The sequence below is a fragment of the Danio aesculapii genome, chromosome 9 (genome assembly GCF_903798145.1).
Source record: "Danio aesculapii chromosome 9, fDanAes4.1, whole genome shotgun sequence".
NCBI classification, from domain to species: domain Eukaryota; kingdom Metazoa; phylum Chordata; class Actinopteri; order Cypriniformes; family Danionidae; genus Danio; species Danio aesculapii.
The window spans coordinates 16,432,939-16,448,774 of NC_079443.1; the positions used below are offsets into that span (position 1 = coordinate 16,432,939).

Sequence of the window (15,836 nt, forward strand, 5' to 3'; positions counted from 1 at the left end):
CCGGCCTACTCTCACGTTGTCCTGAGACCCCGGCCCGGCTATGTGCCCAAGGTTCCTACCACGCAGTTTAAGAATCAGGTAGTGAGCCTGCAAGCGCTGCCCGCGGGGGAGGCAGACCCAGCCCTTTCATTGTTGTGTCCTGTTCGCGCTTTGCGAATATATGTGGACCACACTCAGAGCCTTAGATCCTCTGACCAGCTCTTTGTCCATTACAGTGGTCGGCAGATGGGAAGTGCCGTATCTAAACAGAGGTTGGCCCACTGGATAGTGGATGCCATCTCCCTCGCCTTTTGGGCCAGGGTGAGCCATGTCCCCCGGGGGTGAGAGCGCACTCCACTACGGAGCATCGCATCCTCCTGGGCGTTAGCACGCGGCGCCTCTCTGACAGACATTTGCAGAGCTACGGGTTGGGTGACACCCAATACATTTGCAAGGTTACAATCTGCGAGTGGAGCCGGTTTCCTCAAGGGTATTAGGCAACCCTTGGTGATTGAGGAAACGATTCGGTTGAGGTGTCGAAACACGCTTGCTGCGCCACTCTCCCTAACCCGGAGATACGTGCGCTTTTTCAGCTTTGTCAGTTTAGTTCCCCATTTCTTTGGCGAACCCTGCAGACTTCCTCCGAGGCCCCCAGCACCTGACTCAGCGGAGGAGTCAGGTGTTGGCCCGTTACGTTGTCGGCATGCCCGCTGGTCAGCCCGCGTTCTGGGTATAGGTGCCTGCTATGTGTGATCCCCGCTGGCGATCCCATACGTTCACTCAGCCACGGTATAGTCCCCCCTTCTAGGGCAGGCTCGTGTCTTCCCTCCCCGCTAACCATCCTTATGCAAGGACTCCCCATCTCTGGGCTAGTCCATAGGTTGTCACCAGGTCTCCCCTCTGGGTAACAGGTGAGCTCCGCAGCGTCCTCCCTATCGGGACTGAACGCTTTCCCAACGTACTGTCGTATCAAAACCTATTTTACTGGGTTATTGCGACTCCCCGAAAAACATAACTGTTCTGAACAGGTAAGTGAGGGACAGGGGACACGTTGGAAGACTGTGTCTCGGGGCGTTGTAGGTGCGCTCGCTCTACTGCGTGGCACACCCTTCGCCAGGGACGCAGTAAGGTTCTTTCGTTGTGGCGTTTTCCATAGATTTCCCCATAGTGGAAGTTTCCACATAGCATTGGAGTTCCCCATCCGAAGGGGAACGCTACGGTTACTAAAGTAACCCTTCGTTCCCCGAGGGGGGGAACGGAAATGCTATGTTCCTTCGCCACAACGATTGTCCCTTAGCTGTTGAGCGTGAAAGTCTCTTCAGCTAGAAAAGGATGTCGAGCATGGCACTGGCTGCGTCTTTATAGCATGACTGATTGTCATTGACGCCAGCTGTGCACGCTGACGCTGCCAACTCATTGGCATTTCATTGGCCCGTTTTTATAGTCTTTCAGATGATTGGATTCTGACGAAATCCCCATAGTGGAAGTTTCCACATAGCATTTCCGTTCCCCCCCTCGGGGAACGAAGGGTTACTTTAGTAACCGTAGCGTTTTTCAGGACCACACTCGAAACCAAGGGGTACAAAAATTTCCCAGAATACACCATCTACAATGGCAGCATGGTCAGGAGATGCAAAAATTAGTATTTTGTATCATTATCATGGATTTTTAAAACAAACAATTATATGTTTTAATTCATGATAACCACATTTGTGTTTTCATGCTTAAAATACAAGCTAAACTAAAAACAGCTAAATTTGGCTACTATAATCCCTAATAACAACTCTAATAACAAAGACTGTATAGCAGTCCCATGACATACAGTACTTTCATATCTGACAGTCGATGACACTCAAATCCCCTGACAGAAATTTCTAGTGACTGGGCATGAGCTTTTTACACTGTCTGGTATAATATTAATGTTGTCTTTGTGTGTTTACATAGATGAATATGGCCACAGTGTAAATGCACAGTACAGTTACAAGCTTATTGCCACATTGTTTAATTATGGTAACATGATATCGCTGCGTTCTGTGATTTCCTGAAATTAAATACCAAATAATAACACAACTGGAATAACTACAGCAGCCGTCATTGTCGATCTCATATGAAGCAAGAGATCGCGATGACACATGATGACATGAGCAGGTGTTGTAGTTGTGTCCCATTTTTTTGAGGTAAATGTTGAAGCCTTTCTTCTTCAAACTCTGTTTCAAGGGCCAAGGAGAAGGGGTAGGGGTACAAAAATAGAATTGAGATTGGACCTTTGTCTTCTTATCACCTACTCCCAAACATATTAAAGGCAGGTCAGCTCGCTAGCACTGTTCATCTTTTCTCTGGAACCCACCTTCACTACTTCTATTTCATTGTTTTCTATTAATAACTCCACAGTACTTGGGCATCATCATAGGACACCCAATCAACCTACCTACTCCATTATTCTCTTACTCCAATTCCCCTTCATCCCTGTTACGGTCCGTGGGCGTTTGTATTTTTGTGCTTTCTCCCTCTCTGTCTCCCCTCGGTCTCGCTCTCCCTCTCCTTGTCTGTCATTCGCTTAATCTCGCCCTATTACCTTTTGTTCCGCTATTTTCTCTCTCCCAGGTGTCTGCTGATTGGATCCCGAGCCTGTCACTCATTACGGCGTTTCCTCGTTGCCGCTTTTTGTATTTTTGTTAATTATTTTAGGGAGTTTATGTTATTGGCGTCGCATACGCTGAAGATTTCGGTTTCTTTTTCACAATTTGATTTACATTATTTAGTTTAGAGGGGATCTTGTGTTCTAGTGGCTTTTGGTTTTGTTTAGTTCTTTGCTTTGGCGACACTCTAGTTACTTTTTCCTGGAAACTTTTGGTTTGATTATATTTATGTTTGCTTTTTTTTTTTTTTTGCATTGTACAAAGCGCACACATATGTATCTTATTTGTTGGCTTCATCACTCTTTTCCTCATAGAGGAATAAACAAATTAATTGCCAAACTCGTGTCCTTCTGTATTTTCCATCCATCTGCTCCAGTAATAATCTAATATTCTAAATGTTACGTTTATTCTCCCTAGACAACTTATTCAATCGTAAACAATTCCACTGTCCCCTTACCATTCCTCATCCATCCTTTTTAATCCTTACATCCATACAATAAAGACTGCCTCAAAGTGTGGCGTGGGCCATGCTATTGAAATATTTAAATAATGTCTGTATGTTTAGGTATTTTCCCAGTTTCTCAAAAAAATATTAATACAAATATGCAAACTCACAAAAAAAATACTTTTATGAATGATTATTTTTAATAAATTAGTCACAACAGCTATACTCACTTATTGCTATAATTACAAATGACTCATGTTTTTGAGTGTGAATTGCTCTCATGACTCATTTACAAATCCTATGTAATACATAAAATAATTATTTTGCATATATATATATAATCAATATTTCCCAGAGATGGTTTGCGGCTGGAAGGGCATCCGCTGCGTAAAACATGTGCTGGATAAGTTGGCGGTTCATTCAGCTGTGGCGACCTCGGATTAATAAAGGGACTAAACCGAAAAAGAAAATGAATGAATGAATATATAATCAATAACTTCCTAACACTTGTATCTTAAAAAACTACACAGTAACCTTCATAAGACTCCACAGTAAGTTGTAGTTTCTTCAGTTTCCTCATTTTGCGCAAATTGTTACCGCTAAAAATGGGAAAGGAAATGGCATTTCACTAATAGGAACAAAAACATCTTTATAGCCATAGCGATGACTCAGCACTGAAGAGTCTGAATGCTAGATTACTGAAGCCACAGGGGAAATTGGGGCATATTTATGACATTAATAGAATGTGATTTAGCGCAGAACAGCGGAATTCAGGATGGAACGTAATCAAAGCAATCCAGCAGATATTAACTTCTGCGAGCTCCATCAATGAGCAATTTGAGGGTAATATCTGAGCTTACATTTCCTTGCTTTTTTTAGGAGCAGTTACGTAAATGTTATACTGCTGCAATTATCTTTTTTTGAAAATCCAATAGGTCACATTTCATTACTTAGGAAATTGAGTTTTATCCACAAACAGATGGCTAAAACTGTACACACAGACAATTAAATCCTCAGGGTAGGTCATCCAATATGTTTTCAGTGACTAGCGCAGTTAATACCCTTTGGGATGGTCTGGGACTTACTAAAACATGACTCTAAATCAGACCGTAATGTGTTATCGACTTCATAAAGCGCTCACCACACTGTCCCTTCTTCTGCTCCAGTTCAAACTGTATTCCACGGTAAAGCTCTCGAGAGATGAGCCCGTAAGCGATGATCATTACGACTCCAGGGATAAAGAACAGAACAAACAGCAAGAGGATGCACCTGAAACAAGACATAAGATACAGAAGAATGAGTGTAAACTTTGTTTAAGGTTTAAGCTTCCTTCATAACACGCGAAGGATGGATGTTTTCAAAGCTGCTTTATGAAACTTTCGATACTGATCTGGAGTGTGTATCAGTCTTCCACTGTCTATATGAGGAAACTCAACATCAGCTCCTAAAAGACCACTTTCCTGTTGAGTTCAGCTCCAATCCTAAATAAACACATCTGCTACATACCACTTTGACTGATGGGTGGAAGTTTCCATGGACCTCACCTTTCTACCATTTTCTGTTTTGTACTTTTACAAGTTTGGCTGTTCATTCATTCATTCATTCATTCATTCATTCATTTATAAAAGATAATGGGAAACAACTTTGCTTGCTTTTCTCAAATGTGGCTTGAGCTTCCTGTTCTTCAAAGAGAGTTGAGGCTCGATTTGAGCTACATGTCCAAACCCCTCTATGAAAGCACTTCTGATGAGAAAGACCAAGCGAATAGACCAATAACCATGTTTGTAAACATTCAGGATGCGCGCGCAGGGAGGTGGCAGAAAAAACCAGGAACGCTAGCATTTACAGCTAGGGAATAACATCCGATGTGGTACAGAGTTTGTTGTTGTCTTAGAAATAAGATATATTGATTACATATTATATATGTTATTTACATAATGCGTTCAGCGTATTATAACAGCTTGTAACCCAGTGATAAGCACAGTAATTCAGCAAAATTAACATTAAAATGAGTGGCGTTCATCTGACAGATCCATTTGTGATAGCACGCTCCCAATGAATATTGGATAAGACGAAATGACCTAGCATCCAGACCCAAATATATTTACTATCTTATCGAAGCTCCAAGTGATTTTACTAGAGAGAAGTTAAAGGTATACAAGTCTTTGGATGCCAACAATGTTGTTCTGTGTGGTCATGCGCAAGAAATAATGTTCCATGATTACTAGATTCAACACTATGTACTGCTAAAAACCGAGGTTCTGCCTAGCCAAAGACAAGGAAAGAAGACTGAACTGTACAAGGCCTGGGTTATCATCAACGAGCAAAACTACTGCATTCTGACAGTGAACTACACCTGTACGGCAGGGTATGTGAACTTGCACAAAAAGGTAAAGTTGGTTTTATATTTGCACATTCGGACGTTCTCCTTAATAATATAATTTCATAAACATATAATTTGCAAACTCTAAATAGCGAAATCATAATAGCAGCCAATGACTTTTAAAGTACATCATTGTTCACAGTCAAATAAGCAGTGTTAATGTTGTTTTTAAATCACACTTGCAGGTATTTCAGACCGAATATTCAAAGTGCCGTGGTAAACAATATAGGGAGTGTGTCACAAGTTGTCACTGAATGAATGTGTGAATATAAAACCAAGTTTACCTTAATAACTTACACTTTCACGTTTCATTCTGAGCATTCAGTGTCTGCAGTTTGATTAACCATATGTAACTTTTTTTGCTGAAATTATTTCTGTAATCAAAAACGAGTAATGTGTATGATTCACCATAGCGTGAACTTACCTGATATGACATGGGAACTGCAGAGTCCAGTATTTCTAATTAGGTCGTCACTTCAATCAGCTCCCTTTTAGCCAAAGACGTCTGCAGTTGGCATTAAAGCAGTGTGGTGTATGGTAAAAGTTAAGTTTTCTATTTTTAGACTTCGAATTTGGCATCCTACCGCACAACACGACATGTTTGCTATTGCAGCCTGTTTTTTTTTGCAACTGGGGACCCGTGTGATGTCATGTGTGATGTAGGTTGGTAATTGGTCTATAGAAGGAGGAAAATGGGAGGTGGAAAGATGCTGGAAAAAAAAAATCTAGCTGGCACTGTGCAATGGTCGCTGCTTACAGTATATACCCACATGATAATTATTATGATTAGGGTCCTCCCCAACTTTATTTTACTTACAAGGTAGGTGTGTTTTGATTCACTTTTGGTTGAAGGAGAAGGGTGAAAAGCCAGATAGCTGTTTCTTTTGAGATTAATATGAATTTTAATGACAGATTATCATCTGTTTTATGCTACATCCAATCGTGTTTTTCGAAAAAAGTTTATAGAATAAATGCCTAAAAAAAAATCCTAAATGTTATATCATTAACTTTTAACTATTAACAGAAAATTAAAAACTTAAGTGGCAGGGATTTTGTTTGCTGCCTTACCTGGTATCAACACATACCATTTACTACCATAAGTGTAAGAATGCATTGCAAATGAACAGTGCTTAACGTTTCATGTTTATTTTGTACTTACACAATGTATGATGATGTGTAACAGTGTGGGGATATCCAATTTCTTAAACCTTCTGAAATGGTGAATTGGAAGAGATAGGTGAAGGGGTATAAAAGAAATTTTGTGTTGGTCCTTGCTCCAGCAGATACAATATGTCTGTAACAGTGACAAGAATTCTCTCTATATTATTTATTAAACAATATCTTGTCTCAAAATACTAAACATGCCAATAAAAGTCACTTTGTTAAACTGCAGTGTTGAATTTTTAACATCAAAAGTCAACCGAGCAGAAAGAAAACTCCCATAATGCAATTCATATCCGTTAATAAACAGAAAACACCATGCGAACCACAAAATAAGAAACACATTAAATAATGGATATTTTTTCTACTTCCATAGTATATATATACTGTACTGTATATATGGCTACTATTTTTTGAAACTCTTCAAAATAGCATGCGTTCAGCAGAAGAGTGAAAGCCTAGCATGTTTGGATCAAGTGTAGCATGAGAAAATAGTACAATGATTTTCAGTTTAGGTTGTAATATCTCTTTAACAGCAAAGGACTGGACTGAGCTTTAGAACTTGCAGACAAATCTGTTGGAGATATGGTTGGAGATAAAATCTGTAGTACTGTGGCCTTTTAGAAGCAGCTTTGGACACCGCTGGTCAATACTTCACAGAAAATTATTGTTTAATTACAGTAGTAATTTAACAAAATATATCAAAGGTTAAAAAACACTAGTCAAAAAGTCCAATGAACAGATATTTATATATAAATGAATGGATATGAAGGATGCACCAATGCTGCCTTTAGAAGGGGTTCTCATTAGACAACATGCCATCATGCCCATAGTTTTGGAAAAACCAAATGTTCGTGGAGCTTCAAATAATTACAGTTGAACCTCAGGAATGATTTGACAGTGTTTTGGTTCCATTTCTGGACTTTAAACATGTTGTGATCAACCCTTTTGGTCAGAAAGCTCTCATCTTCCATCTGAAATATCTTAATATGTGTTATGAAGATGAACAAAGAAAATTGAAACAATGTGTGGATGAGTAATCAGTAACAGTATTTTCATTTTTGCATGAACTAAACTTTGATAAAACATTACACTTTTAAACAAAACATTGGATTCAAGTTAGTTTGGTAATTAATTCATGTTTTGCTGCATTTACACTGTTTTAATGAGTTTCTTCACCACTCTGTGACATGTTGAACATATTTCAAAAGTGAAATATTTTGCAAAGCGTTTGGCTTAATTGATTCAAGGTGTCACAAAGCTTCATTTCATCTGTAACTGCACCACAGTCAGAAACTCGCTTATTTATCCAAGTGTGGCCACTAGTGGGTTTGCTTAATTAAAAATGCTTCACCAGAATATCCAAATCATTGTTTATTCTACAGAGGAGCTATTTATTCAGATTATAATTATAAATTCATTAAAAAAAAATTATAAACAACATAAGACATGCATAGCCGCACATTCACACAAGTTTGAAGGGAACGTGTTCGTGATGTGCCTAACAACACATCTTACCTGTGGTAAAATCCCTGCAATGCCTCTAATTGCATGTTGTTTTAACAGAATCTTCAGAAAGAATAACAAAAGTCTATACACGCAATCTCTGGGAAACAGGAAGACAGAGAATACTCTTGTTGTCCCTTGCTGTCTACATAGCAACAGCTGTCATAAAGTGTAAATGTCCCACAGAAGGCATCCAGCTAATGTTTAAGACTTCAGCTTCTTATCAGAGCACTACAGAGTGACTCTGTCTCTGTTTCGCTGTCATTGTCTCTTGCACTGACAGACAATAATGTTGTCTTGTGAGTTATAACTAGACGCTTTTCCCATTAAAGGAATGTTCTGGGCTTAAAACATCCTAAGCTTTATGAACAGCGTCTCTTACAGACAATGATTTTAGTGAATGACTGTGTATGAACAAACACTGTGTTTGCAGTTATGCAGTTATAATAGAAGTCTTTTGGGACAAGGCATTCTTGAGGCTTTTGCAGACCATGTTATACACACAATTTATTATTATTTATTTACAATTTATATACAATTTATTTATTTATTATTTATTTCTGTGTGGAGTTTGCATGTTCTCCCCACTTTCACGTGGGTTTCCTCTTTGCTCCGTTTTCCTCCACAGTCCAAAGACATGCGCTACAGGTGAATTGAATAACTAAATTGGCCATAGTGTATGTGTGTGAATGAGTGTGTATGGGTGTTTCAAAGTACTGGGTTGCAGCTGGAAGGGCATCTGCTGTGTAAAACATATGCTGAAATAGTTGTCGGTTCATTCCGCTGTGGTGACTCCTAATAAATAAGAGACTAAGCCAGTGAAAAATGAATTAATAAATGAAGATTTAGATCTGGAGTAAAACAATTTGACCAATTGTCTACAGACTTGTAGCCAGCCTGGTGAAAGGGGTATATATATATATATATATATATATATATATATATATATATATATATATATATATATATATATATATATATATATATATATATATATATATATATATAATTTTTATTTTTTTTCCAAAAGAGGACCTTTTTGCAGTTATTCAATTCATTCTATTTAATTCTATTTAATTTTGAGGTTTAAGTACTCCATTTAGAGACATTTTAAGCACTAATTTAAGCCGGATTAGCTCGGATGGTCATCATAACCACACTTTTTGATGTACTAAATATATTTCCTAAAGATTTAGAATAAAGAAATATGAAGAAAAAAAGTACTTATTTTTAAGACACAAATTTATTACATATATCATTAGGAAAAAAAGAAATCTGTTAAAGTATTAAAATAAAAACTGTAGTCGATTGTGTCATTTATTAGGCGAATAACAAACTGAGCAGGAGATTCAACTTCCCTCAGTCAGAATTTGGCCATTCAAATATTTAACAATTAAAACATAATAATAATAATAATAGTAATAATAATAATAATAATAATAATAATAATAACAAATCGCTTGGGTTTACTCCGGGTGCTCCGGTTAGCCCCATCATCTGGGTGATTCGGTTTCCCCCACAGTCCAAATAAATGCGGTGAATTGGATGACCTAATTTAATCGTAGTGTATGAGTGTGTGCATCAATGTGAGAGTGTATGGGTGTTTCTTAGTACAGGGTTGTGGATGAAAAGGCATCCGCTGCATAAAACATGTGTTGGAATAGTTGGTGGTACGTTTAGCTCTTTTGACCCCTGATAAGTAAAGGACTAAGCTGAAGAACAAACGAACAAACAAACGAACAACATCAGTTTTGTTGCTTCACTCCAATTCATAAATTCTCATGCGTGATCTTATAGGATAGTAAAGTGTTGGATTCACAAAAACTGCAAAATTGGGCACTCTCCAGAAATGTATGTAGAGGCACGTTTTCAGAATGAGCCTTGGTTGGAATAATGACTACATAAAATATTATGCCAGACATTCATTCATTCATTTTCTTTTCGGTTTAGTCCCTTTATTAATCTGGGGTTGACACAGCGGAATGAACCGCCAACTTATCCAGCATATGTTTTACACAGGGAATGCCCTTCCTGCTGCAACCAATCTCTGGGAAACATCCATACACACTCATACACTACGGACAATTTAGCCTACCCAATTAACCTGTATTGCATGTCTTTGGACTGTGGGGGAAACCGGAGCATATGGAGGAAACCCACGCGAACGCAGGGAGAACATGCAAACTCCACACAGAAACGCCAACTGACCCAAATAGAATCAAATCTTAATTCTAAAATTTTAATAGAAGCTTTGAAGGTAAATCAAACAGAGAAAAAACAATGATGACAAGGTGTGCGCAATCTACTATTACCACAGGCACAAATTGTGTTAAGACATGCTTGGGCATTAAATAATGGCACAAATACCAGTGACAACCTTAAGAAATCCCATTGTATGGTTTTCTTGCAACAGCTTTTTACTGCCAAGGTTTGCATTGACAGAGGCTGACCCTTAATCTGTCAGAAATGTAGCAGTTTTCTTGGTTGCACAAAAATTATATTCACTACAGATCTTGTAGCTCTGCTTTTAAATAGCATTTTAATAATCAGCCTAGTGCAGCATACTAACACTGCCATACATAATAAAGACATTCGTTTACAGACAAGCACTCACCATGTCTTCTCCACCTCACTATTCTTCCAGTCATGACGACACATGTGACCAGTGATGTTGTTGTTTTTGGTGAACTCCACCAAGGTGCTGAAGATAGGATATGGCGTCATAATGAGGAAGGACAGAACCCAGGTTGAAGCGATGACTTTGTAGGCGTGGGATCGAGTCTGCCAGGCTCGTGACTTGAGCGGGTTGCAAATAGCACTGTACCTCTCAATGGCTATAGCCACCAGACTGAAGGTAGATATACATACAGAGATTCCTGTGGTACAGCAAAAGAATCACATCAGCATTTCACCCGCAAAGCATTGCTCTGTATCCTAACCAGCATGAAATTTCGATTGCTTTATAGTAAGTGGCCTTAATTAAAATGTACTTTCACTGAAATTATTAATTTGTTGTAATGTACTTATTGTGTAAATGCATGTTTTTACATTGTACTTATGCTTGATTAAAAACCTGCATATAATTACATCTGCAATTATTTTCTGTAAGTACATTAATAATTACAGTCTTCACCAACCATACCCATGCCACCAAACCCTTTGCTTTCCCTAACCACCCGTATTCCACCTAATAAGCACCCAAAGTGTTCTGCAATACATTATGAACACCATAAGTTAATTGTAATTATATTTTGATGTAAGTACATAGTTAATGCCACTTAACTGAAACTGAGTTTTATGTGGTGACTAGTCTTTTTAAGTGACCTGAATGAAATATTGACATTGTAAAGATGCAATATTATTTAAATTACTGATTTTAAAATGACCAACTTCTTATGTTATGGTTAAAGGATCATCTCTTTGACTGATTTGAAAAGATCAGTTTGCTCTCTGAGGATTTTAGTCATCTGATTTCAATATTTTCCATATTTCTAATGCTTCTATGAAAGTTGTCAGTAGCATCTGCAGGGAGCCGATCTTCCCTATACACATAGTACTGCTGGACGACCACAGTGCACTCCTTGCTCTCAAATGTGATTTAATGACAACAGTTGTTCAAGAGAATGGGCCATAATTCTACCAAAAAATGCTGGTTAAATATTGATGTGATCTTTAATTCGATAAGCTTATTTTTGCAGCTTTACTAATGTAATGTAATCAAAACTTAGTCAGTTAAATAGACTTGAGTGGTAGTTCACCCCACATAAATGAAAACCTTTTCATTATTTAATCTTCCTCAAGTGGGTTTTAAACCTTTCTGAGTTTCTTTCTTCTGTTGAACTCAAAGAAAGACATTTGGAATAAATCTAAAAACCTTTAATCATTGATATCCATAGCAGGAAAGACAAATACTTCAGAAGTAAATAGTTATACAGGTTTCCAGCTTTCTGCAAAATATCTTAGTACACTGCAAAACCCAAGAGTCTTTATCAAATGAAATAAGTGTAGCTAACTCAAAATGACTGGAAGTTAATTCTACTCATTTGAAAAGAGTTTTGAACTCAGTGTAGAAGGTAATGAGTTAATTAAATACCTCATTACTTGAACTTAAATGGAGAAAGTTAACAGTACTCATATGCTAGATTCGTTTTTTTAACTCAAATGGTTTGTAGCAATTGGTTTCCTAAAACAGTTTGACTTGACCTAACGTATTGAGTTTTACAGTACTCAGTTGGTTTGAGTTCTCTTCATTTATTGGGTTTTACTGTGCTCAAATGGCTTCATTTACTCAAATGGATTAAGTTCACAGGACTCATTAGGATTAGTTTTTGAAATTAAATGGTTTGTTGCAATCAATTTCCTCAAATGGTTTGAGTTACCTTAACTTTTTGGGGTTTTACAGTGTACTAGTAACTAGTAAAGGCTGAGTAAATGATGACAGAATTTTTGTTTTTTAATGAACTATCCTTTTAACCATTTATTTAGTTGTTCAGACATAAAACGAGAAGAAACGCCATAAAGAGCAGCTGCTGAGCATTAAAATTGATTGGAAAAAAACTGTGGTAAATTAATGGTCATATTTTAAAGTCATGGCATGGAACAATGGAATTTAATACAGTTATTTTTGATGTAGTCTGATGTGAGACCCACTTCATTTTGTATCTCAATCAGGGAGTGTAGCTCATTGATTTTGAACTAAACAGATCTTAAACTTTGCGAGTTCATAATGGCACAACAGTTCAGTGTTAACGTGTAGATAGGCTTATTCAAAACTTAAAGTCCCCTTCTTTTATGGTTTCATTTTTTTTTTTTTTTGCCTTAAAAAATATTCTAAAAAGGTCTGTATCCCTTTTGTTCTATTAAATAAGACAGAAATGTTTCAAAGGGATCCTCAAACATGACAGACTAAGCTATTTACTGTAGGTTATGGTTAATTAGGCTAATAATACAAAAGACAAGAGAATTAGGATGTTAAATTAAACAAACAAAAAACACATTTCAAAGATCACCTACAACATTTCCGGGTCCTCTTGAAACATTTCTGTTGAAGCGCATTTTTATAAATTGTTTATTAATTTGTTTGCGTTGTGGGAAAATGCAGCACATTTTTTTAATGTGTTGTGAAGATTTGCAGCTCACGTTCTGTCAAACAGTTGAAGATCTTGTTTTGGTATTATTGCATGTGTTTTCTTACAGTAAATTGCAGCACGTTAAGCGGCCACTGTACTAAGCAGCTTCTGTATGCACAATTTTTAAGAGAGGAGTGAAAGTGGGCACTTTGGCATATGGGTGTAAGTTTAAACAGACAATACACAGGAAAGTAATCAAAAGCTTGTCATTATAGATCTACGCATTCCATCTTAAAATTAAACTTCTGTCATTAAATGTTGATCAAAGAAAATATAATATAAAATGAAAGATTCATTTGCTGCTCCTCAGTAAATTACTGGTAGCTTTAATCAGAATCAATGTATATTTAAATTATACAATAAAAAATTATACACTGTAAAAATATCCATAAATTAGCAGTTTTATATTTTTATTTTATTTTTTTTCCCCTGTTTATTTATGCTTTTTAATTACATTATGGGAGTTTTATCTTTTTTTCCAACTACTTTTAACATTGAAAAGTTTATGAACATATTAATAGTTTCAAGTAATATATTTTCTGGGTTAAGCTACAAAAACCTTGTAATAAACTGTCAGTACACTGGGACTTATTTCTCTATATATTATTTCTTATACAGTATGTTATTTTAAACTAGTAAAATGTCAAGAAAAGTCACTTTCTTAAACCGTAGAGTTTAATTTTCAACATCAAAAGCCGACAAAGCAAAGATCAAGCTCCCATAATGCAATTCACACCCGTAAATAAAAGAAAACATGTGAAAATACAGATTTTTTTTTTTACCACACATTTCTACATCCCAGTTTTCACAGACATGGGTACTAACTAAACTAATATCAAAAGCTAAAAGTACTTATTCAAAGTTCATCCACAACATTTTGTTTTTTGATTTAGTTGCTCTTATCACTGCATGCATTCACTGCACATCTCTGTGTCTTTTTTCTTTACGCCTTTCAAAATTGAGAGCAACACATCCTTAATACTTTCTAAATATAAAGCTTGGTGAAATAAACAATGAATGGGCATTCTAGTTGACGGGTGTTGTAAAGCGAGATTTCCGATGACCCCTCATGTTTGAGGAATTACTGCCCCGATGGCCTGAGAGCTTTGATCGGATCTCACCCTTCACACCAGAGCTCATATGAGGGAAATTGTTCTTTGCTTTATAAATCCCTCTTTCCTTCTCTCCAGCCACCCCAGAAAGCAAACAGCAGGAGGGAGGTTTCGCTTGGTATGACGTGCTGCCCTGTCTTACTCTGACATTGTGTGGGCCGCGGGGGCCACTCGCACACACTCAAGCAAATAAGATCTGCTCTCTTCTGAACTGTGTCGTCTCCAGGGCTTCCACCAGACAGTCAACATAATGCAGGAGAAAAAACATCCTTTAGAAACGCTATCAAATTGCCCCTGTATGTGAGGAAGAAAACATGACAGTATAATTGTTTCAGGCCACTGTACCTGAACTGTTTCTTTCGTGATTTTTGTGCAAAATGCTCTATATTGTCCGCTGTTCCCCAGAGCAGAATAGAACTGTCTTAAAGGGAATATTAACTTACCCTCAACCTTTGAGTTTCTTTATTCTGTTGAGCACAGAAGATATTTTAAACAAAGCTAAAAATCTGTGACTATCAATAGTATTTGGATGCAGCCTTTATGATGCAAGCTGAGATTGCATCATTCAGCGATGCAATGTCAGACCCAATGCACTCAAATGGAGCGAGTGACGTCACTGTGATGGAAAGGGGTAAGGGGTGGGGTTAGGTGAGCCCATTAAAAGAGAGGGGTCTGGCTGCATACTCGGTGCAGATGCAATCTGAGCTGCATCCAATGCTTTGTAATGGGCTCACCTAACCCCACCCCTAACCCTACCCTTCAAAGTGACGTCACAAGCTCCATTCACTGCATTGTGTCTGACATTGCATCTCTGAGCATTGCAATCTCAGCTTGCATCATAAAGGCTGCATCCAGGTACTATTGCATTAAAAGGCATTGGATGGAGCTCAGATTGCACTGCACCGAGTCTGTAGCCAGACCCCTCTCGTGACTATTGACTTCCTACACTGTAAATTATCTGTAAATTAGCATTTTTTTGTATTTTGTGATAAATTTTTTTATTTACATTTGTATTGACTTGCATTAACATTTCTAATAGTTTAAAGTGATATACATTCACCGGCCACTTTTTTAGGTACACGTGTTTAACTGATTGTTAATGCAAATTTCTATTCAGCCAATCACATGGCAGCAACTCAATGCATTTAGGCATGTAGACATGATCACGACGATCTGCTGCAGTTCAAACTGAGCATCAGAATGGGGAAGAAAGGTGATTTAAGTGACTTTGAACATGGCATGGTTGTTAGTGCCAGACGGGCTGACCTGAGTATATCAGAAACTGTTGATCTACTGGGATTTTTACGCACAACCATCTCTAGGGTTTACAGAGAATAGTTTGAAAAAATGAAAATATCCAGTGAGTGGCAGTTCTGTGGACGCAAATGCCTTGTTGATGCCAGAGGTCAGAGGAGAATGGCCAGACTGGTTTGAGCTGACAGAAAGGCAACAGTAACTCAAATAACCACACATTATAACTGA

At 37.6% G+C, this 15,836-nt stretch overlaps 1 protein-coding gene across 1 annotated transcript in view; it reads right to left on the minus strand.

Annotated features, from left to right (window-relative positions):
- cckbrb (cholecystokinin B receptor b) overlaps positions 1-15,836 on the minus strand; it is a 75,617-nt gene that overhangs the window by 7,931 nt on the left and 51,850 nt on the right. Inside the window, exons 3-4 of the mRNA XM_056465025.1 lie at positions 10,728-10,989; positions 4,205-4,332 (exon numbers count right to left, since the gene is read on the minus strand). Coding sequence (XP_056321000.1) covers positions 4,205-4,332; positions 10,728-10,989 — 390 coding nt within the window. The remainder of the gene's footprint in view (positions 1-4,204; positions 4,333-10,727; positions 10,990-15,836) is intronic.